At 43.9% G+C, this 24,739-nt stretch overlaps 1 protein-coding gene across 2 annotated transcripts in view; it reads left to right on the top strand.

Moving 5' to 3' along the window:
* Positions 1-24,739, top strand: part of SESTD1 (SEC14 and spectrin domain containing 1) — a 420,103-nt gene that overhangs the window by 333,868 nt on the left and 61,496 nt on the right. For both annotated transcript variants that reach the window (XM_086956209.1, XM_086956208.1), the window contains exons 14-16: positions 3,912-3,993; positions 7,468-7,590; positions 9,183-9,374. In XM_086956209.1, the coding sequence (XP_086812335.1) occupies positions 3,912-3,993; positions 7,468-7,590; positions 9,183-9,374 (397 nt within the window). The remainder of the gene's footprint in view (positions 1-3,911; positions 3,994-7,467; positions 7,591-9,182; positions 9,375-24,739) is intronic.

The raw sequence follows: 24,739 nt of genomic DNA, 5'->3' as shown, positions 1-24,739 counted from the left end.
ATTTCTATTTCTATGACCCGGCCCCATCCTTTGAGCCTCAGTACCAGGCAATGGGTGACTAGGGGGATTGGGAGGGGTCTGAGGACCCTCTGGCACGTGAGTGTCAGTCTTCTGCGGACTGGACAGGAGAGCTTGGGGAGGCCAGTGGTCTGGACACTTCGCCCGACACTGGTTTTGTCTCCCCTCCTAGCGTGGATACGGAGGAGGGGGCTGCTTATAGCGTGGTACTGATGAGGGCGGCCAAAGCCTTGGGCCTTGAGCTCCCCGTCGCGGCCGTGAGGACTATCCTCCTCACTGAGGTCCTTAAACCGCAGTCAAGCTCGGCGAGCCTCTGCTGCCGTTTAATGAGGCCTTATCAGACGTTCTTCTGGGCACTTGGTCAAAGCCCGCTACAGGTCAGCCTGTGGATAGGAACGTGCATCATGGACACTACTGACTCACTGGGCAGAGCGATAGCAACAACGGTGGCAATACATTGCTACGCCTGGTTGAGGTCCGCCAACTTCTAGGATGAAGTCCAGAACACACTTATGGACATGCCGTTTCGATGGCAATCGCCTTTTTGGCGACAAGGCAGACCATGCGCTTGAGCGCTTTAAGGACTCCGGGGCTACGGCCAAGTCCTTGGGCCTCTCGGCCCCGCGCCAGCAAACGGCTGCCTTTTGCTCCTTTCGTGGCCAAGGAAGGGGCGCCCCCACAAGTTCTGCCAGCCACGGGCGGCAGACTACTGTCCAGCGCGGTGGCGGACGTGGAAACCGCCGTGGGGGCGGTCAGGGAAAACGGCGAGGCCAGTCCACACCTGACCCTGCAGCATCCGCCTCAAAACCTTCCTAGTCCGAGCTTTCAGGCCCATGTGACGCCATTGGGGGGCAGGGTTCGCCATCACCACCTCCACTGGCGCACTGTCACATCGGACAGGTGGGTGCTGCAAGTCGTCCGAAGGGGCTACCCCCTCCCCTTCGAGGCGAGCCCTCCAGCCATGCCACAGCAGTGCTACCGCGTGTTGGGGATCACTTGAAACTTCTACAAGAGGAAGTTACAGCCGTCTTGGCCAAGGGGGCCATCAAGCGCGTTCCTGGGCCAGAGGTAGGGTGTGGTTGCTACTCCCACTACTTTCTGGTACCCAAGAAGGGCAAAGGGGGCCTACGCCCTATCTTGGACATCCGGAACGTCAACGGCTTCCTCCGGAAGGAGAAGTTCAAGATGCTGACATTGGTTCAGGTCTTAGCTGCCTAGACCCTGGAGACTGGATGGTAGCGTTGGACTTGCAAGACGCTTATTTTCACATGTCCGTCCTGCCGGTCCACCGGCGTTACCCGCGGTTCACGGTAGGCCACGAGCACTTTCAGTTTACCGTGCTCCCCTTCGGCCTTACCAGCGCCCCACGGGTGTTCACGAAAGTGATGGTGGTGGTCGCAGCTCATCTGCGCAGGCTAGGGGTTTCAGTCTTCCCCTACCTCGACGACTGGTTTTTGAAGGCGGGCTCGCCTCAGACAGTCGTCAGCCACCTCCGGACTACGGCTGACCTCCTGCACCTGCTGGGGTTCTCCATCAATGTGCCGAAATCACACCTGTGTCCCTCTCAGAAGCTCCTCATCATCGGAGCGGTTCTAGACTCGGCACATTTTCGGGTTTATCCTCCCGAACAGCCGGTTCGGGATATTCAGGCTCTGATTCCGATCTTTCAGCCGTTATTCTGAGTCATGGTCAGGTTGACGCTGCAGCTTCTGGGGCTGATGGCCTCATGCATCCTGCTGGTGCATCACGCCCGGTGGCGGATGTGGGCTCTGCAGTGGGACCTGAAGTTTCAGTGGGCCCAGCATCAGGGCAACTTGTCCGACCATGTCTTGATCTCGGAGGGCACTGCAAGACAGTTGCAGTGGTGGCTCACGGACCGCGATTGGGTCAGCGGCAGATCCCTCTCCCTATCCCAACCGGAGCACGTAGTTGTGATGGACGCATCCCTCCAGGGCTGGGGGGCCACATGGGAGAGGCAGAGATCAGAGGCCTCTGGTCTCCGGCAGAGTCCCAGCTCCACATCAACCTTCTGGAGCTGCGGGCGATCCGGCTTGCACTGAAGGCATTCCTCCCCTCTGTCCGGGGGAGTGTAGTGCAGGTGTTCACGGACAACTCTACTGCCATGTGGTACTGCAACAAACAGGGCGGGGTGGGGTCGTGGACCCTATGCCAGGAGGCTCTGCGCCTCTGGCAGTGGCTGGAACATCAGGGTGTGACCCTGGTGGTTCAATACCTGGCTGGTTCTCTGAACGCCAGGGCGGACGAACTCAGCTGTCGGCGCATGATGGATCACGAATGGCGTCTGAACTCGGACACGGCGCAAGGCCTCTTTCAGCAATGGGGAGAGCCTTGGTTAGATCTATTCGCCACAGAAGAGAACCCTGAATGTCTTCAGTTCTGCGCGTTAGAATTTCCAAGGCAGCACTTCGTAAGGCTGCCTGATCAGCCTTCTTTGTTAAAATCCCCGATTGTTAACAGATTTTTAAAGGGCATCACTCATATGTTCCCTCCTGTTCCTTTCGTGATGCCCCAGTGGGACTTAAACCTGGTTCTAACTTACCTGATGTGCGCTCCTTTTGAGCCGCTTCATAACTGTCCTCTCCGTCTTCTTACACTTAAGACTGCTTTCCTGGTTGCCATCACCTCTGCCAGGAGAGTGAGTGAGCTCCAGGCTCTTTCCTCTAAACCTCCTTTCCTTTCTGTCCATCCGGACTAGGTTGTGTTGCGAACAAGACCCTCTTTCCTGCCCAAGGTAGTCACACCCTTCCACATCAGGCAGTCCATCACCTTGCCCACCTTCTTTCCGCCTCCGCATCCCTCGAAAGAGGAAGAGAGGCTCCACCGTCTGGACCCAAAACGTGCGCTCTCATACTATCTGGATCGCACACGCCAGTTCCGGGTGGATGACCAACTCTTTGTTGGTTACGTGGGCGCTAAAAAAGGACGGGCGGTGCACAAACGGACCATCTCTCGGTGGATCGTGTTGTGCATCTAAGCGTTGCTACTCTTTGGCTAAAAAGGAACCTCCTGTTGGGCTGAAGGCCCATTCCACTCGGGCCACGGCGACTACTACTTCCCTGGGCCGATGAGTCCCCTTGCAGGACATTTGTCTGGCAGCTACGTGGGCCTCGCTGCACACGTTCGCAAGACACTACTGTCTGGACAGCCAAGTCCGGAGGGATGGCTTCTTTGGCCGTTCCGTCCTCCAGGACTTTTTGGTGTGATTATTGGTTCGCAGACCCACCACCGGGGTTGGTATTGCTGGGGTATCTATTCTAAGGGAAGGAATCTATCACTAACGTGTCTCTTTCAGATGGACAAGTTCTACTTGTGTAACGATATATCTGTAAGAGACATTAGTTAGTGATAGATTCCTTACCGACCCACCCATCCTCCCCGTTCTGCGAACCGATTTCTAGGGTTAAGGTCATCCCCTTTTAGGGCCCTAGTTTCATGGCACCAGTGTTAGTTTTTATCATGGCTCTGCGTTTCTGACACGGAAAAGCTGTGTATAAAAACTGACGTCAGCGTGCTGAGGCGGCGGCTAAGTACTCCGACGATGTCATCACGGCGCCGACGAACGCAGAGCCGTGGACGACGCCTACCGATGCGCTTGGGTACTGCTACGCAAAAAAATTCCGAATCCAGTCTAACGCCTGGGGATATTCTAAGGTAAGGAATCTATCACTAACTAATGTCTCTTAGAGATATATCGTTACACAAGTAGTAACTTGTGCTTTAAGAATTGAAATACATTGTTACTGTGTTTCAAATGAAAGTATAAAATATATTTTAGCAAGTAAATCCAAAATTGTTTTTTCAACGCATACTGGGACAGTAATAGATTGCATATTCCGTTGCTTTATCAAGCTGATGTTTTATGATTTTTTTAGGTGTGAAGATATGGTAGACGTGCGAAGGTTAAAGATGCTTCAGATGGTGCAGTTGTTTAAATGTGAAGAAGATGCTGCTCAGGTATTTTGTGGCTACTACATCAAGTTTGTAATATTTTGAGGTGGAACGACTTGATGAAAAACATTTTCCACTTCAGAATATACTACAGATTAGGGACTTTTCATATTAATTATTTTGCATTCATCTAAAGGAATTAGAAATGTGGTTTAGGTTTCATCCTTTTCACTCTTAAAAATCAGCAGCAAGCCCATAGGATCTCCAAGATGAAGTCACTTTACACTCACAAGATAGCCTTTAGAACAGTTGGTAAGACATTCCTAAGTAAAGCCAGGTCAATAAAAGGGGTTAGCAATATAACTTTTAAGCATTATTGTGTTTAATTGGGATATGTTAATACTGGTTTCAGCATTAATTATACATTCTAGACTTTCCTGGCTCACACCAGATTGATTTAATTTTCAGTGGAACTCTTTCAACATTAAATAGTTAGACCAGTGAATGACCCATTTGTTTAGTTAGGGTAGGAGATGAGACTGGGGTATTCTGTCTCCTGAAAACTTTCTACCCCCCTCTAACAGTGCAACTATTCAGTTTTCTCCTCATACTTTTCTGACATCTTATCCTTTATAGGCTTGGTTGACTGGGGAAGGGTGGATACACATTCATTCTGATGAAAACGTCTTACTGCATATTCCTCACCTTTAGAATATTCCCAGACACTAGATTGGATACAGAAGATTTAAACAGTATTTCTCCCACATTGCCGTAGGTGGCGTTGTGCAGCTCTGCGTTGCATTCCATCTGAGGTGTTGAAATGATGGAGCCACATATAAGTGCCTACCCTGCATGTTGACTTCTGTTCCTTTCTTTCGGCGGCCTTCACATGTGGCTCTGTAGCTCAATTCCAACTATTTTTCTGGTCAGGTGATGATTTTTTTTATGACTTATTTTTTCCAGTATAAAAGGGAACTTTGCCCCCCTCCTAAAACTACAGGTTTTAGGCCTTTTTATTAATGTGGCAATCAGCCATCTGTGACAGGTTCCCATAAGGTGTGCCTCCGGTGTTTGGGATCAGTGAACAACTCCAAGTCCTGCTCGAAGTCCAGGGAATGGACGTGTTCCTGCTCTTGAAGCCTTTTCCGCAAGAGATGTTTGTTGTGGTCCAAGTCTTCCACTAAGTTGAAGGGGAATCACAAGAAGACCAAGTGAAATTCGTCCAACTCCCTCCACTCTCAGCCTGAGAAGTCGCAATGATGTCAGGATGCTTCACTGTCTCGTTGCTGGTCCTCCGCCAAGGAGTCAGTTCCGCAACTTATCCTGGTTCACCCCAAGTTTCTGGGTCCGTAAGGTATGCAGCAACAGATTGAGGCCATTTTGCAAATTTTCAGCAATCTTCTTGCTCTCTCTGGTGTGCCTTCAGGACCCAGGGATCCATGGAAGCCTCCAGTTTGGTTACCGCCAATTGGGTTACCCTCAGTACTGTCTCTGCTTATAGAACTCTCCTCGGGTACTGCTTCAATAAATGGAGCAGAATTTCATCTTGGCACCAAAATCCATACCTCAGAGCCACACCCGGGTGCTCTCAGAGCTCATCGGTCCGGACTCTGAGAGTCAGCCAGCCTTTGGGGGTGACAACGGAGATTAGGTGGATTATTTTCCCCAAACCCATGATGATGTCAATTTATTCATGGAGTTGCAGGAGGCTAGTGATTTGGACACTTCCCCAGACACCGGTTTGTGTTCTCCTCCGTTACCACCAAAGCAAGAGCGTGCCTCCTTTTCCATAGTAAAGAGATATGAGGGAAAGGTATTTGATTTACAACATCCAGCAATGGAGGTTCAAACAAGCATTCTAACAGACGTTTTGCAAACAGGGCAAACTTCATCTGAACCATAGCTTCCATTAAATGAGGCCATAATTTCAAACCCTTATGGGTACCTGGCCAAAGCCCTGTTCCTGCCCACCAGTGAACAAGCTTGTTGCCAGACACCGCAAGCTGGCTATAGGTGACCCTGATTTTATAACACAGCACCCTATGCCAGAATGTTTTGTGTTTCAAGCTTCCATCATAACGCGCCATGCAGAGAGTCCTAGCCTCGGAATAGGTACTGGCTGTTACTTCCGCTATTTCCTCATGCCAAAGAAGGACAGAGGCCTTCGTCCTATATTAGATATCTGCCTAATGAACCCTTTTTTGCCGAATGGCAAATTGATGGTGTTCACTCTGGCCCAGATTCTGCCTAGCCTGCATCCTGGCAAATGGATGTTGGTTTTAGACCTGCAGGATGCCTATTTTCATGTATCCCCCTTCAGTCCCACAGAGGCTGCTTGTCGTTCAAGATGGACCATGAGTATTTTTAATAAATTGTGCTCCCCATCATTCTCACTAGTGCCCCTCATGTGTTCACAAAAGGGATGGCGGGGGTTGCAGCACATCCTCAGAGGTTCCAGTTTTTCCTTATGACGACTGGCTATTGAAGGTGGGCTCGCAAACGGCAGTTGTAGACCACATCCAGACAATGACACACATCGTGACATTGTTGGTGTTCACCCTCAACATGCCAGAGTCATATCTGGCTACTTCACAGGGCTCCATTTCACCGGAGCCTTCAAGGATACAGTGCAGTTTTTGCCCTTCCTTCCACAACAAGTCCAGGTAATTTTGGCTTGATGTTTCATCCTCATTCCTGGGTTTTGTTAAGAGTCGCATTGAGGCTTCTGGGCCTCTTAGCATCCTGCATCCTACCAGGTGGCATAAGCAGCTTTATAGTGGAACGTGAATCTGAGTGGGCTCTGAAACAAGGGACCATGTTGCATTCAATCGAGGTTTTGGAGGAGACTGTAAAAGGTCTGCAGTGGTAGCTCAATCGCAGTTGAACCAGTGGCACACCCTTCTCCCTGCTCCACCCAGAGCTTACAGTGGTGACTTATGTATAACTGCTAGAAGAAAGAGCTCATCCGGGAGAGGAGGAGATCAGAAAACTCTGGTCTTTGGAAGAAACCCACCTCCACATCAACCTGTTGGAGTTGGGGGCCATTCACCTGCCGCTGAAAGCCTTCCTGCCGTCTGTGAAAAATGAGGCTGGTTCAGGTTCTAACAGATAGCACAACCGCTATGTGGTAATGCAACACATGGTGTCCTGTGCTAGGAGGCTGTTTGCCTCTGAAACTAACTGGAACACCGGGCTATCTCCCTGGTTATGACCTACCTGGCTGGAGCAGAAGCAAGGGCGGACAGGCTCAGCCAGTGCTAGATTCATCACGTGGTTGCACAGAGCATCTTTCAGCAACTGTGAGAACATTGGCTAGTGTGCTTTATAATTCCACGTACTGATACCGCAAACAGCCCACTTTACTGTTGATGTAGTTGCAAAGCATTGTCTTGTTAGGATTCATAGTCTGCTACTATCGCTTCAGATATATTGATATTTACCTTATAAAGGACAGACCATGGAGTTATGATTGTAATAGCATTTTGAATTGGAAATTACTGAGAACTTTCGCTTCACCCTGTTTTTGTCTTCTCTTTTTAGGCTGTGGAATGGTTAGGTGAACTGCTAGAGGCACTTCTAAAGACCTATATTCGACTGGGAGACGACGCTCAGGAAACCAAAGTTTTGTTGGAGAAGCATAGGAAATTTGTTGATGTAGCACAGGTAATAGCACCTGCCTTGAAAAATAATGGCGCAGTTGTAAACAGGACTTTCACTAGCATTGCACTCTAGCTGTTTCCAAAAGACTTGAAATGAATTACATTCTTTATTTAAGCTGAACAGACGGGACACACTTTTACTATATTCCACCAGTATAAGTCAATGGTTTAGTTAATTGCTAGCATTTTGTAGCAGGTGGATTGTGTCTGTTAGTTATTGCCAGATTGACCTCACATTATCCATATTATCCCGACTTGAAATGTACAGTGACGCTAATGGTTTCTTTTATGTTATGTTCCTTTTTCTGGTGCTAGTGTCACGAATTCCAATGCTTAAATTAAGTATCATTTGAATCTAGATGTGCAGAGTTCTTTTTTTTCAGTGTGTGCATTTTGTATTTGAGAACCTACTCCAATGGATGCTTTGTATATTTTAATGCTGTTCTATCCTTTTCAGTTTTAGCAGTTTGTGTGTGCTTTCTTATGCCGGTCCCATAGTATTTTTCACTCCTAACCTAGTTCTATTTTTGCCCTGCTAAAAGGTATGTTAGGGGGATTGAATGTAACTATTTTGTTTCATCGCTGTTTAGATGTCCTAGTACAATACGCTTTTAAAATCAATCTAAAGTAGACTACACTGTACAAACAAGACGAAGGGGAAGTACAGTTGACTGCTCTGTTGATACAACTGTAGAAGTAGGTACATGATTGGGTCTTGACCCTTTTATAGAGTTATTGTTTTTTAAGCCAGTGATTAGGGAATTTGTAATGGTAGGGTTTTTAATTTGACCAAGTTAATTTTTTAAGGTCGTCATAGTGATCAAAGCCATTTAAAAGTTTAACTTCTTTTGCTTACTCTTTGGAATTCCCTGCTTTTTGTCCTCCTCTTTTGACTAGCTTCTAACATGAACTCATTACAATCGTAAAGTCTAACTCTATAGTTGAACTGATAAAAAGGGGTTCATTATACCATTTACCCGTTGTAACTGATAATACTAAATGTATAATTTGATTCACCCAATCCACCAACTAGAGAAATTAGAAATTAAAAAGCCAGTAATGGCAAAATCTAAACGCATAGTGGAAATAAGTTTATCATGGACAGTTTGTCAAGAAATCTTATTGAGCCAAACTAAACATGATTGCTGCTGGAATTTGGTTCCATGAAGTTTTTGTAGACTCAGGCTGTCCATGACCTCCATATTTTCTCAGTCTCCCCTGCAGTATAACCCCTTTCTTTGGGACGCCCAGAGTACTGGCTTTAGGACACAATTTTGGAAAAACCTACCACACATACTAGTGTTCAAGAGGCACATAAATTATGGGGACATTCTTAAAATAGACTTTTACATTTCCATAGTTCACTACCCACCATCCACAAGCAAAGAGTGATGATGGGGACTATCCACTCATTTGAATAGAGACATCTACATAAGAATATGTATTTGATTGGATTTGTGCCATTGTCATGGGTTTGTAACAATTGCAATGTTCTATCTTACTTGAGTACCTAAACAACTACATTGACTAAGTATCATAAACTTGCAAATAGGCAGAATTGTAACTTTACATTTTCTTCTTATTTAACTTTTTCAGAGCACTTATGATTACGGGAGGCAGTTATTACAGGCCACAGTTGTATTGTGCCAGTCACTGCGATGTACTTCTAGGTCTTCAGGTGATACTCTTCCGAGACTAAACAGAGTGTGGAAACAGTTTACAATAACCTCTGATGAAAGAGTCCATAGGTTGGAAATGTCCATTGCATTTCATTCAACGGCAGAAAAGGTTTGTTTTATTTTTTTCATTTGTTAACCAACCATATAACTGAATTGATTGTGGCTGAGAAGGTCAAAATAGTATCGTTAGTTTAGCTAAAAAAAAAGAAACCTCTTTAAATATTTGTAATAAAGCGTATTTTTGAGAGCTAAATCTTCTTGAAGAGAAAAACCTCTCTAAGTGTTCCTAATAAAGCTTGATGTTAAGTACTACATCTTCATCACACATAGATGTAGAAATATAATTATTCCATATAAATTAAAATGTTAAGCTTTTTAACATCCACTTACCTTTCACATGTTACTTGACTAAACCATGCTCTCAGCGTTGAAAGACAGTACAGGCAACACCAGTACAAGAACTTTTAAAAGCTACTCCGATGCCTTGTAAGAACTATTGTAAACATTCCTGGAGAGCAGAAATAGTACTTGGAGGTACTTATTTTTCACAATGCAATTAACACCATAAAGCATTGATATGCAATTTAAAGCATTTGGAACCTTTCCTTACATTAAAATTTAGTGCTCACATTTTTAAGGACATTTCATGGAGCTTTTTGTGTTCTTTATATTGATGTATTATGTTGGTTGTGTTTGTCATATGATGCTGGTTGTGTGGAAGTATGATGGTTGGTGTGTTGCTGCATGTTGGTTGTAGTATGGATGTATGCTGCAAGCCACAGAGCAGCAGGATAGTTGACACCCATTTCTGCATCCCTTTTCTGGGTTGCATGTAAGGTGTAGAAGTTAGTGGAAGGTGGCACATTGTCTGTCGCCCTCTCAGTGCTGTTGGCAAGGATGTAATGTGTAACCTTACACCTGAGGAGCAGACTGATGTAAATAAGAAGCAGGGTTCATGAAGAAGATGAAGTTTAATGAGAACAGACAGCTTATACATCCACAGTGCATGAAGACATCCTCCTACTCCCAACTCCTACTCATAGAATGTTAACCCCAGAGAGAACAATAACATTCTACAAGCACGTGCATAACATTCTACAAGCTTGTGCAGCAATCACATTATAATAGGAATACTACACACCTTCCCCCAATAAAATTATTATTTTTTTAAACATATAAATACATTAAATACAATTAATAATGAATTAAATCTTTCAATTTAACAGGAGTATATTTGATACGAGAACTTTTCCTCAATTCACCCGACATTACTCCCGATGCCACATTAATCTCACTTTGAACTTCATTGTTGTTAGTGCAAGTGGATGGAGATGACTCACAAAAATTGCTTATGTTCCTGGAACCTGATTCTGTATCAACAAGGCAATGCATTCTGAAACGAGTCTTACATGGCAGAATGACATTCATCATCCTCAAGAGATTTCTGCAAATCAGACTGTGAAACTGGCAAACTAGGCCGAGCAAAACTTTCAGAACTCACAACTTTGCACAAAGAAATAAGTCTAAAATTCCAAATTTTACCACCTTCAATTCTAACTGCTTTGCTGAACAGTTCTACCACCTTGCAAGGATCAGACCATTTAGCCCATTTTTTGCCATGTAAACCACCATATTTAACACGCACAAAATCTCCAATTTTAATTTTTGAGACATGACAACCACATGACAAAACATTACCACTCATTTTTTTTGATAACTCTGAATCTTATCCTTAACTTGAGACAAATCAAAAGTAGAGTCATGTGGCAATTTAACTTTCATCCACCAAGGTAACAATTTTGACCCATGTTTCCTTCCTCGCAACATCTCAAAAGGCGATACACCAGTGACAGAATTAGGAGAAACACGATATGACAATATAGTAGCACGTAAAGCTTTCTTCCATTCCAAACCACTTTTAATGGCCAATTGGATTGAATCTTTAATAACTCTATTGAAGCGTTCTACCTGACCATTGGCTTGAGGGTTATAATTGGACACCCTTTTGTGTACAATACCACATCTATCAAGAAAAGAAACATACTCTTTACTAATAAATTGTGGACCATTGTCCGAAACTACTTCTGCAGGAATACCTTCACGACAAAAAATTTCATCTAGAAATTCAATGACTTGGGTAGAACCAATTTTGTCTACTACTTTCAACTCAGGCCATTTGGAGAAATAATCAATCAGAAACAGAGCATAAACCTCCATGTTGGGAGACAAATTGAGGGGACCAATGTTGTCAATACCAAGCTTCTTCCATGGACTCGAAACGTTCTCAATAGGTGAAATTCCAGTAGACAGAGGTTTGACCGATTTGTCACTGTTGGAACAAGGAAAACACAATCTGACCCACCTATCTACCATTGCATCAATTCCCGGCCACCAACAAAATTCTCTGATACGTCTCTTCGTACTGGAAATACTCATATGTCCTTCATAGGCCATTAAAATAATTTTCTCCCTCATCTCGATTGGAGGAACAACTTTATCACCTCTAGTGACAAAACCATGTGCAAACATGAGATCATCCTTTATCTTACAAAAGGACAACAAATCACCAAATAACTTCCTTTCTTCAGGCCACCCAATTTACAAGAATTTTACGACACTGGACAAAGAAACGTCCTTGCACATAGCCGCCTTCCACTCGATTCAGAAATAGCATCAGAAGAAAGATTAGAATCAAAAAAACATCAGGAGAGAGGTAGAGTATAGAGGTAGGATTCTTACTCCACGGGCACTGTTACATAAACAAAAGGAATCCTACTCACAGTGGAAAGGGAAAGTGTCTACCACAGGTGTGGGGACACTCAGTGTTTTGTAAAATACCCCTCACACACCAACAGACCCCTTGGTGTCATGCTTCATCATAGGGGTCTTCGCACCCCTCTAACGGGATGCAGCGTGCTGCGACCTACGACTACGTGGTAGCACTGATAGTTGGACTATGTGTGGTGTGTGTGGTGGTAGTGGTAGGGGTGTTTTAATGTGAGTGGTGGGATATAGTGAAGGTTTAAAAAGTACCTGGCTCGTGGGTGTATAGGAAAAAACTTTATTCACAACCCCGGGCTGGTACTGTTAAAAGAAGTGCAGTGTGAGGTAATTATCTGTCGTGACTATGGACAGTACCCCTGGTGTGCGTCGACATGTTTCGGAGCATATGCTCCTTCTTCAGGACGGGGGCACCTCGTTGGACATTGTGGAGTAAGACAATGTCCAACAAGGTGTCCAGAATTATAAACAAACACTCGAGGATACTGAATTGTGGTAGTCTCAATCTTGAGAAACCGATGCATGCACACCGCCGAGGTAGGAACCCCAAAGACTTATTGGTTCACACCAGACCCAAACCAAATACCACCGCGAGGCAGACCACGATTGGGATACAGGGACATTTTCCCTGTGGAAATTGCAGTAGTGGTCATCTCACGCAGAAAAGCAACACCTTGACATTCAGAAATGGAACAACTTGGGAGCAACGACAATTCACAAATTGCAATACTAAGAATGTTGTGTACATGATCACATGCCCCTGTGGGTTGGAATATGTGGGCATGACCACCAGGCCTCTAAAAACGAGAGTGGGTGAACATAAAAGCAACATTCGCTGCAAGAAGTCCACAACAAAAATGGCGACTCACTACTTGAAAAAGCAACACTGTGTGAACGATTTAAAATGGACTGTAATCGAACATATGCCATCGGAAACAGGTCTTTTTCTGAAGGAACCACGATGGGTGTTCCGACTGGTTACACACACCCACGGTCTGAACTATGATTTCCCTTGGGGTCAGCTGTCCAGCTAACCAAAATGCCCCCTACAGTAATTTAGCTGTCCAACTAACCAAAATGCCCCCTACAGTAATTCAGCTGTCCAGCTAACCAAAATGCCCCCTATAGTAATTTGGCTCAAGATCTGAGGACCCTCTACAGGCTTATTGCAACGTTTTTACCTACATGACCATATTGGCAATTCACACATCGTGAATTTATGAATTAGGATAAGGGTCTCTCTAAAACATTGCTGCAACAATCCACCACTCGCGTTGCACTTCAAATAGCGTAGCTATAATAATCCCATACATATGCGCATCAGAGCGAATATTCGCGCATGCGCTTTCAGGCACAGACGCTTCCCAATCGCGCATGCGCCTTAATGAGATCAACACGCTGGAAAGGCCACTTGCCACACGCATGCGCACGTCATGGAACTTTCGCACATGCGTGCCTCTAGCCACCTCCGCCGCTCCCAATCTGAGTGTTCACGCTGGTTTGCTTCACCGGACATACCATATAAGGTGTGTCTACTAACCACCAGGTAGACGGATTATCCATGTATGGGCATCAGGCACATCCAACAATTAGCCTATGACTGCCAAACCTTTTAGGGAACCTTAGCATAAAAACCACACGGCATGCATCCACAGCCACTACCAGCGGAGCAGCGTGTGGGGTAGCACGGAGGCAAACTCGTCCCGAGTCTGTGAGTATTGGGTAAACAAAAACACCATTTCCCATCCAAAAAGTGAGTACCAAATACTGAAAACGATCCTTTATCCTTCTAGATTGCAAAAATAGCAATCAACCCCAGACGTTCTTGAATGCTCATGAAGCAAGACAACTATTTACAATGAGTATGACCAAAATGTTTCAAATAACTTTGTGTGTTATCTATGTTGTGTGACCTGTCTGTCATTTTCGTTTACAGGGCCAATGTGCCATTTTGTGTTCCAGGTGACTGCACCTGTTTGAGCCACCCTAATTAGGGTAACCATAATCATTTTCCTTTTTGCTCTTTTTAGGTCATGCAAATGCATGGTCAAAAACCGCTGTAGGCACATTATAGCCTTTATTTAGTATTAAGACACTGTAAATAGTCCTGCACTTTTGGTTATTTACACAAACTATAGAGATACGTGAGTAAGGTGGGGAAGTTGTGCCCCCGTCCTGAAGAAGGAGCATATGCTCCGAAACATGTTGACGCACACCAGAGGTACTGTCCATAGTCACGACAGATAATTACCTCACACTGCACTTCTTTTAACAGTACCAGCCCGGGGTTGTGAATAAAGTTTTTTCCTATACACCCACGAGCCAGGTACTTTTTAAACCTTCACTATATCCCACCACTCACATTTAAACACCCCTACCACTTCCATCACATACACCACACATAGTCCAACTATCAGTGCTCCCACGTAGTCGTAGGTCGCAGCACGCCGCATCCCGTTAGAGGGGTGCGAAGACCCCTATGATGAAGCATGACACCAAGGGGCCTGTTGGTGTGTGAGGGGTATTTTACAAAACACTGAGTGTCCCCACACCTGTGGTAGACACTTTCCCTTTCCACTGTGAGTAGGATTCCTTTTGTTTATGTGAAAGATTAGAATCTCCACTATTAATATCATCCTTTGTGTAAGCAACATCCAGATCATTATCATTGTTGATAGATTCATGTGTATCAAGTAACGGCAAACTAGACATGCAGTCTGCATGCACATTCAAGCGATCTGGAACATACTCCACTACACACTGAAACTCTTGTAATTTAGCAGCCAAACGTGCCAACCGAGCGGTGAGTATTCTACCACCACCAGCAGCTAACATGTTAATTAATGGTTTGTGATCTGTGCCTAAACGAAATTTAGTGCCCCACAAAAATTGTCGAAAATGTTGTGCAGCCCAATTACATGCTAACAGTTCTTTCTAGATAGTTGATTAATAATATTATGCCCCACGCAAAGTTCTGGACGCATATGAGACCACATACTCCTCACCTTTGTTTCTTTGCATTAAAACTGACCCCAAACCAACATTGCTTGCATCTACAGCAACAATGCACTCTTTCCCAACATCAAAAGGTCTTAAAAAAGGAGCATTTACTATTTCCTTTTTAAGTAAATCAAAAGCACATTGATGTTCATCTTTCCATGTGAATTTTAAATTTTTCTTTAACAAAAGTCTTAGAGGATGTACTTTAGATGAATAATCTTGTACAAATTTACTGTAAAACTCCGTGAGTCCCAAAAATGACACAAGTTGCTCTTTCGTTGAAGGAGCAGGAGCATTCGAAATACTTTGGATGTGATTAATTTAAGTCTTAATCCCATCGCTGGAAATTTCATGTCCCAAATGCTCCACCTTGTGTTGTCTAAACTTACATTTAGCGAATTTTAAAGTTAAACCTTCATCTTGTACACGTTTCAATACCATTTCTAAATTCTTATAATGGTCTTTAACATCTTTTCTGAAAATCTAAATATCATCCTGGAAAGCTACAGCACCCTCGCAACCTTCCAGCACTTCCTTCATGAGTCTTTGTAAAACAGACGCTGCGCTAGCCAAACCAAATGGCATGCAGCAAAATTGAAACATACCTTTAGGAGTGATAAATGTCGCCAAAAATGTTGACTCTTTGTGCAACAGTAGCTGGTGATAAGCGCTAGCTAAGTCTACTCCCCGCGGGAAATTTTTAAAATTGCAAAATCCTTGATATCCCCTCCATCTGAAAGACCACCATCAGAGGATCTACAGGCCCGCTGTGAGGATCTCGCCACCTTCTTTTCTCAGAAGATTCAGGCCATTTACTCCCAATTTGCGACAAATGGCGATGGCATATTCTCTCCTTCTGTTTCAGACTCAGACTCGCATGTATCGTGCTCTCTGGGCACGTTTCCACTCCTGGATTCTAATGTTTTAGATACTTTGGTCCAGAAGGTCACCTCAGGATCTCCTAACGACCCAGCCCCGCCCCAGAGCCTAGTGAAAGCAATGGACGCCATTCGCCCGTCTTTGCTGGAGGTTTTGAATACCTCCATTACCTCCAACACAGTTCCTTCTTCGTGGAAGTGTGCGCACGTTAGGGCTTTGCTGAAAAAACCGAATTTGGATTCCAACAACTTATCCAATTTCCGCCCTATCTCGCTGCTTCCGTGGTTGAGTAAGCTGTTGGAGAGACATATCAATAAAACATTAGGGGACTACTTGGAGTCCAACAAACTTTTACAGGTCTCCCAAACAGGGTTCCGTCCTCAGCATGGCACTGAGACCGCCCTTCTGGCGGTCACAGAGGCGGCCAGAGCAATAATGGACCAAGGTGGAAAAACTGCTATCATACTGTTGGACCTCAGTGCCACGTTCGACAATGTTAACCATGCCACCTTATTACATCGTTTGAAGGGCATGGGGGTGTCGGGCGCGGCCCTGAAGTGGCTGACCTCTTTTTTGGAGGAACGCTTTTTCCAGGTCTTTGAGGGCGAGGTGGTATCATCCAAGCATCAGCTCAGCTGTGGGGTTCCTCAGGGCTCCTCCCTGAGCCCCACACTATTTAATGTCTATATGCAGCCTCTAGAGAAGATAGTTCTCCCTTACGGTGTGCGGATTGTCACCTACGCTGACGATACCCAACTTGTGGTCTCTCTGGACCACAAGGGGGGTTCGTCTAACACCCTGGGTCCGTGTCTAGAGGCTGTTGCTGAGTGGATGCAACTCTCCCATCTTAAACTCAACGGGGAGAAGACCGAGATCATGTTATTAGGTAACCCTTCTCCTACCTTTCTGTCGGTGAACTGGCCTTCGTGTCTCGGCACCCCTCCCCCCCCAAAGGACCAGATAAAGAGTCTGGGAATCTGGCTGGATAGAGCACTGGATTTCTCAGTTCAAGCCACAAAAACAGCCTCCGTATGCGTGGGGCTAATGAAAATGCTCAGGAAAGTGCTCCCCTTACTTCCATTCCAGGCGAGAAGGGTCATGGTACAGGCCCTGATACTCTCCCGCCTGGATTATGGAAACGTTTTATATCTAGGGGCCCCGGCATCAGTGACAAAAAAAATCCAAGTCACTCAAAACTGTGCCGCACGCTTACTGTTTAACATTCCTCGTTGGCAGTCAGCCAGAACAGCCCTAAAGGAGCTTCATTGGCTCCCAGTGGCTGCAAGAACATTGTTCAAGGCCATGTGCATTCTGCACAAATCCTTTCATCAAACTGGCCCGGCAGTGCTGTTCCCCTTAGTACTGCCTTATGTGCCGCCTAGAACTCTTCGTTCGGCCTCTTTGCATTTGGCAACTACGGCAAAAATTAAGAAAGCCCGCTGGGGCGGCCGTTCATTTACTTGCTCAGCAGCGAAGGCATGGAATTCCCTGCCTTTATCCCTTAGACAAAACGTCAATTTGATGTCATTTAGGAGAGATCTAAAAACTTACCTGTTCTCAAAAGCGTACTAACTCTGCCCTGCAGTCGAACACAGTAATCAGTTACCAGCGCTGCGAGGCCTCCGGGCAGTTATGCGCTATATAAGTGGAATTTTTCATTTCATTTCATTTCATTTCATGGTAGAAAAAACACAGGCACCAGACAAAGTCGATATGAGTTCATGTATGTGGGGTAAAGGATGTCTGTCTACCCATATCTCCTTATTTAGACTACGAAGGTCTACACATTAACGAAGCTCGCCATTGCTTTTAAGGACTAAAACAACTGGAGAAACCCACGGAGAAGATTCCACTGGCTCAATAATCTTTTTGCTACTAAATCAGACAAAATAATTTTTAATTTATCTCAATACGCTAGAGTTACATTTCTTACCCTGTGCCTAATAGGAATAGCGTCTTGTTTGAGAATAATTTTGTGCTGACAATCTTTAAGTTCTCCTAGACTGTCTGAAAAAATTGAGGATTTTATTATTTTTTTAAAACACTAGTAAACTCTTCAACATCAGAAGGTACAATATACACAGGTGGAGATGCATTAGGATCTAACTTAATGCCCAATTCTTGTTGATGGGGCAACCCAAGAATAGACACACCCTTGGTGTCAACATAAATTTTACCTCTAGTTCTCCTGTTTTTAAACATTATATCTGCCCACATGAAACCATCAAGATCAATTTTATGGCCAGGATACCCTCCAGGTTGAATATCAGGCGGGACTAATTTTTTGTTGTTCCAAAATTTATCAAATACATCTCTTCTTATAATACTTAACCAGGCACATGAATCATTAAACATATACATTTCTCTACCATCAATTGAAATTTTATCACTAGGAAAACTTTTGCACTCAGTATTATTAATACACAAAATACTATTGATTTCTTGAATTTGGTTAGGACAGTCGTCCTCTTCATACGTTATAAAATTAACCTTCTAAGAAGACTTGCAAACTTTGCTAAAATGACCAGATCTTTTGCATTTAATGCATATTTTATTCCAAGCAGGACAACCTTTGTAACTTCCTACATGGTCTAAACCACCACATCTATAACAGACCACTTGAGATTTCTTCCCCCAAAAATGTTTGTCCTTCACCATAGTTTCTTTCTTTGGAGGAACATAGGAACATTTTCTAGGATTGGGATGATCCTTTCCTACAAAACTTCAGGGATTACCTCTTTGGGTTTAACCACTTGACCTCTTATTTCACTAACAAACTTTCCAGACTGTTCAATCCCTTTTGCAATATTCAACACAGCACTAAGAGAAGACTCAGTACCCATCCATAAGCGTTCTTGAATTTTCTTACTTTTAGTCTTCATCATGATTTGATCCCTTAACACTTGTTCGAAGTTAATAGTCTCAAAAGCACAAGATCCAGCTAAAGTACGCTAGGCAGCTACATAATCCTCAATGGATTTGTCATCTTTTTGAGCTCGTGAGTAGAATTTAAACCTCTCCATGACAGTATTAATTATCCTGCCAAATCTAATGCTCATTTGCTGAACAGTAGTCTCAAAAACATTGGTGTCCCCTGAACCTTCTATGGCAGGTAAATTTGCCAATTCTTTTAAACCAGCTCCTCCTAAACAATTTCTTAAAAGAGCCAGTTTCCTTTTAGCAGAACAACCATCTTCTTCCAATACGTCAACATAAGCTAAAAACATTGGATACCAAAGATCCCACTCCCTTTTAGGTTTACCTGCAGCTGGTAAAAAATGTGGAGGTGCAAAAATATTAGACATGTCAATAAAATATTAATTACATTTCCCAAATACTTAAACAACAAATATAAACGTATATTTATATCCTGTAATAGAAGAAATGGTTACAAAATAATAAAATTAACATAACAACCATCACCGAAGTCAGATGTCCCTTGTTTGTTTTCTTCATTCAAGCGTTGAAAATATGAAGCAAAGTATTTTGTAGGGTTTAGACATAAAGTAAATATAGTCAAAGTAAGTAAAAACCTTTGTGACAAGCTTCGTAATTAACTTCTTTCTACCATGATAGCATGAAGAGACACCTAAGGTAGCTGTTAAATATCTCCACGTTATGATGTAGTTGCATGCGAAGCGAAGAACATTGCAGAAAAGTCTCTGTGACTCCGTGAAGACACTTAATGGGCTGTAGTCATGGGAACGTAAACAGTCAATCAGGAAAATGGCTGCTGAACGTCCTACGTCACCACGTGATGCGGCGTCGTAATGTACGTAGTGTATTGACTCACTCGTCACACACAGAACGTCGGAAGAATGAAGCACGTTCCAGTCACGCTCTAGTCAGTAAGGTAGCTTTTTTTTGTAAGTGTCAAAAAATGCTTTGTAGAGCTAAAATGCTAGGCATAGTTATACTTCTTCAAAATTAACCGCAGATGCGCCAAAACAGAGCCGTACTAAACATGCGAAAAATAAACAGTACTCGGCAATACCACGCTACTCCGTACCATCTTAAATAAAAACTAATAGCGCATTGCTTAAAAAATATATGTGCCAGAGTGAAAACAGCATATAAAAACTATCACCCGCTGGTGCAATCAAAGCACAGAATATCGAAAACTGCCGCAGTTGCAATCAAAACACGTTGAAAAGGTGTAAGTAAAAATACGTTAAAACAAGTGAACGCTGTCTTTAAAGATCCTTCATCAAATTCTTCTTTAAGTACTGGAAATCCAGATCGTCGCCAAATTATGATGTAAATAAGAAGCAGGGTTCATGCAGAAGATGAAGTTTAATGAGAACAGACAGCTTGTACATCCACAGTGCATGAAGACATCCTCCTACTCCCAACTCCTACTCATAGAATGTTAACCCCAGAGAGAACAATAACATTCTACAAGCACGTGCATAACATTCTACAAGCTTGTGCAGCAATCACATTATAATAGGAATACTACACAGACCACTTGTCACCCATACCTGGCACTGCTTCAATTCGTGGAAACAGAGTGCAGGGATAGATATCAGGTGATGCATTCCTCTGTAACCCACACACTGTATGGACAACGAAGAACAGGACAGTTCTCTCCTGTCCTTATGCTGTTTCCCAGGTTAGGAATCTGGTGCAGGTGGCTCCCTCATTGTGGTGTATAGTATTGGGCCACGAGGGGCAGGTCACCCGTCCTGCGCCCAACACTGCTGCGGGCCACAGAGGTGCAAGTCAGGTAACACCCCTCCTGCACTCTATTGCCCAGTTGCAAACAGAGCTCAGAATCACGTGCAAGCTCATCAATTCTAATTTTAATTTGGTTAGCCCTGTTTACCCTTGTCCAAGGCAACAGGGCCACTGGGGTATTCCTCCCTTTGACCTTGGGTTAGGCTAGCATTGTGCGCTGTTTATTCCCCCCTCTTACCCATTAGGCAAGTTAAGAGGAAAGAATGAAACTCCTACACCTGGTTACGTTTTGGGTTTTCTTTGTCAAGGAGAATGCAAACAGCAAGAGACACACCACTGAGCTAATTCAACTTTAAATTGCCCTCCCACCCTTGGGAAAGACCGGAAGCCTTCTGCAGAATTGTTTTTTCCTAGCACTTCTATATTGTCAGGAGGGAGTAAATTAACTCCTTTTGCTGTTGACAAAACAGGGGAGAGGATACAAGATTAGTCCCCTGGCCACGTCAAGATATGCAGCCTAGGAGAAAGTGTATTTTTCTCTCTGTCACTACTAAAGCAATATTTGTAACCGCGTATACTTTCTGATGGATGCTTATGACTTCCGATTTCTCACCTTGTGAATATTCCTGAAGCGTCAGTATGGATCAGGAAACTTTTAAAGCAGTTCTCCTGCGTGTCCATAGGTGTCATCCTGTTGTACTGCTCCGCAAGTGACAAGCGGAGCCACATATAAGAACCACTAATGCATGTTGAGGTCTGTTCCTTCCTTTCTGGGCCTTCAGATGCGGATCTAGAGCTTCTCTTTGATCTTTGACCAGAATGTATTGAAATTATTTATCCAGTGTGCAGGGAAATGTCACCTCCTAAAACTGGGGGGTTTAAACCATGCAGGGACTATCACAAACAGATATGTGTGACGGGACCCTAACAAAATCTGTGTGGAGTGCTTGGAGTCATATCATGAGTCCAAGAATTGAGGTGACTGCGTCCATATGAACCCAAAGGCGATATGGGAACATGAGACCAAACTCTGTCAATAAAAGTCTCTTTGCAGTGACTGTTTGAAGTCAAAAGGAAGGTTCTGTACCCACGGCAGAGCGTTGTCAAATTGGTTAAAGTCATTTGTTAAGTTGAAGAAAAAAGACAAGAATTCCAGACAGGAAATGGCACCTTGCCGACACTCTCAGACTCCGATGAGTGTGAAAGGGCATCAGAGTTCTTCCCGTTCTTGCTATCGATCTCCATCAGAGTCGATTCAGTGATTGACCCAGGCACACCCCGAGTTCCCAAGTCGTTCTGTGATGTTGCAGTACGTTGATGCCCTTAAATGGGCTATGCTGTGTATATTTGGCACTTTACAGGCTTCATCTGGTGTACCCCCACAAGGGTCCGTAGGTGCCTCCAGTCAGACTTCAGGCGAATGGTCTGCCCTAGTTGTCGTCTGTGCCTATTTGACCTGTATCTGGTTCAGCATTACTCCAGTTCCAGTGCCATCTTCTGCACCGGTTCCACTTGCATCAATGGTAACTCTGAATGAGGTTGTACTGGCCATAGTGCTATCCATCTCCAAGCAGAATCTAACACAACCTCGGCCAACAGCACCCAGTGTGACCGATGTGCAGCCACTTGGCAGTGCCCCTGATTCTAATACTTTCCTCTTGTCATAGGGCCCAGACCTTACATAATAGTTTTGACATAGATTTGGATAATCACAGCTATGATAAGGGAGACCATTATGTACCCCAATATGACCAGGAAATCTGGCATGAAGAGCTTCAGTGTGACAGTGGCTCGACATTTCACCTGATACTGGCCTTGTGTCAACCCGGATCCTGCCACAGAGAAAAGCTCCTCTTTCACGGTTGTGATGCGAAGGGCAGCTTGAAGTGTTGGATTTTCAATTGCCAACCATAGAAGCAAAAACTAAGGTACTGGCGAATGTTTTGCAACCTGGTCAGGCTCCCACATAGCCACTTTTGCCATTCAAGGAGGCACTTACGAACAGTCTTTTAGGTACTTGCTCCATGACCTGTTTTAGAGCTGCCTGTTAATAAACCGTTTGCTTGTCGTTGTCACCCTGCCCCTGTGACCCAACTTTTGCAACAAAAAAAGGGAGTGGGGTTGAGGAGGCATTTAAAGGAGAACCTCTCAGTCTCCCTGTAGTATAGACACATATTTAAAAAATAGGATACGATTACCCTAGCACATGAAAGAAACACACTTGAAATTCTTAATCCTAATAAAGTTTTATAGGGGTCCTCACACATACATATCTTGTGGCATAGTGCATCATAGGAACAAAGGTACATCTGGGTGGGTTCAACCAAGGTGCTGGGTGCTCTTGATATTGTAGTGATAAGGAAAAGAAAAATATCATGGGTGTAATCACTCAAGTAATATTTACCCATGGCCACTCTAAGTACTATGCTAGTATTCAGTAAGGACATGAAATTAGGTTATTATTACCTTTGCGTCACTAGTCTGTTCTACAAGTTATGGCATTTGACATATTGCTGTGAGGTTAGGGGGCTTTCATCAAGAACAATATTTCTAAACAATATATAGAGAATCCATTAGTGTTTCAATATTTGTTAAAAAAGGAAGCACAAACATATGCATTCCCTCATGCAGGCGTACCTATACAGGTGACTTAATAGTCTTCTGAAATGTCAGGAAGGAGATTGTTAAAAATATTAAAAAGTTTGAAATTGCTTTGTAAGTACACTCTGAGATAGCCCTAAAAAACTTGAAAATGCATGACCGTGTTCTAAGTGGCTCACGGTAATCAGAACATATAGAACTAGACAAATACACCAACAACAGGAAGGATTTATTCATTTCAATGTTTTATAACTTACTTGTTGTGGGGGGAAATGCGGGACCACCAGGGTGCAAGGTATAGTCGAGCTCTGTAGTCACACTGTTAAGCAAATAAATTAACAGAAATTGTTGATTGAGAAGACATGCTCCAGTTATATTAAGCTGGGCTCTTTGGAATTGTCAGGGAGCAAAAAACATTGTTCCCCATATTTACACGTATGTCCAGACAGACCAACTTGTAGTCCGCAATAATATAGAAAATGTCCCTTGGGGCCACGTACTTCTTCAAGGAGTTATGTGGGCCTGAGTAGGCTTTACTTCCTGTCTTAACTCATATGTGAGGCTTTCAAGAAAAACACACTCCTCTTTCCCAATAGTAGTACTGCCTGTCGGGCCACTTACTCTACCAAGCGCATCAGTCCTACAATAATTTTACTGCCCCCTTGCATCTTCTCTGGAAGGTTACATATCTTAAAAAGACTGTGTAGTCATGTATCACGTGACGGGCATCATGACTTCTTTTGTGTATGATGTTGCCACGTCCAAAGCGTTTGACATTGTACATGCAAAGTTAGAAAGGCATGTTGTGGAGTCGATGCACCTCTTTGTCTCAAAATGTCATGGCAAAATCAGAAAAACGTAAGTGTCCAAATGGCAAAAACTAAACAGTCTGTCCATATAAAAAAATCATTTGACTGTATAAAAATTCAATAGAAATAATTTTTATAGGGTAGCGTAATTGGAAACTATGTCAAAATATGCCAACATTTCAAATCGAAGGGGGTGGGATGAATAATTGGGGATTATTATCCGTAAAGGCACACAAGATGCCATTTGTTAATTTGGGCCAAAGTTGTATGTAGTAGCCATTTCCTTATTTTAAACCCACTGTGTCTAACTGTAGCCATAGAGGCCTGAAATACAGAGTGTGCCAGGAATCAAGTTTTATTCAGTGAGAATCATAGAATCTCATCATTTAAATACTCTGTTTCTTGAGTCTAAATACCCATTAGTACTCTTTCTCAAAAAGTACCCTTTCCCTCTCCCTTCATAACACCGTATTTGTAAGCCAGAAAGTCTATTGATACAGGCTCCCACCAGCAAGATCAATGCCCAAGTCTGACCTATCCTTCCGCTTCCTGTGACGTCAGACGCCAGGAGTTATCGGTCGCCTTCGAACATCAGGGATATATTATCCATTCCCGCCTTACGTTTCATCTTTAAACAATAAAGCCGAAGGCGATACGGACATTGAAACCACAATACTGTGCTACCAGGTCCCTAATGCGATTTTACACAAAAGGCTGCATTTAATGA

The sequence above is a fragment of the Lissotriton vulgaris genome, chromosome 2_1 (assembly GCF_964263255.1).
Source record: "Lissotriton vulgaris chromosome 2_1, aLisVul1.2, whole genome shotgun sequence".
NCBI classification, from domain to species: domain Eukaryota; kingdom Metazoa; phylum Chordata; class Amphibia; order Caudata; family Salamandridae; genus Lissotriton; species Lissotriton vulgaris.
Note: the sequence above shows the minus strand (reverse complement) of the source record. Positions and strands in the feature narration are given on the sequence as shown.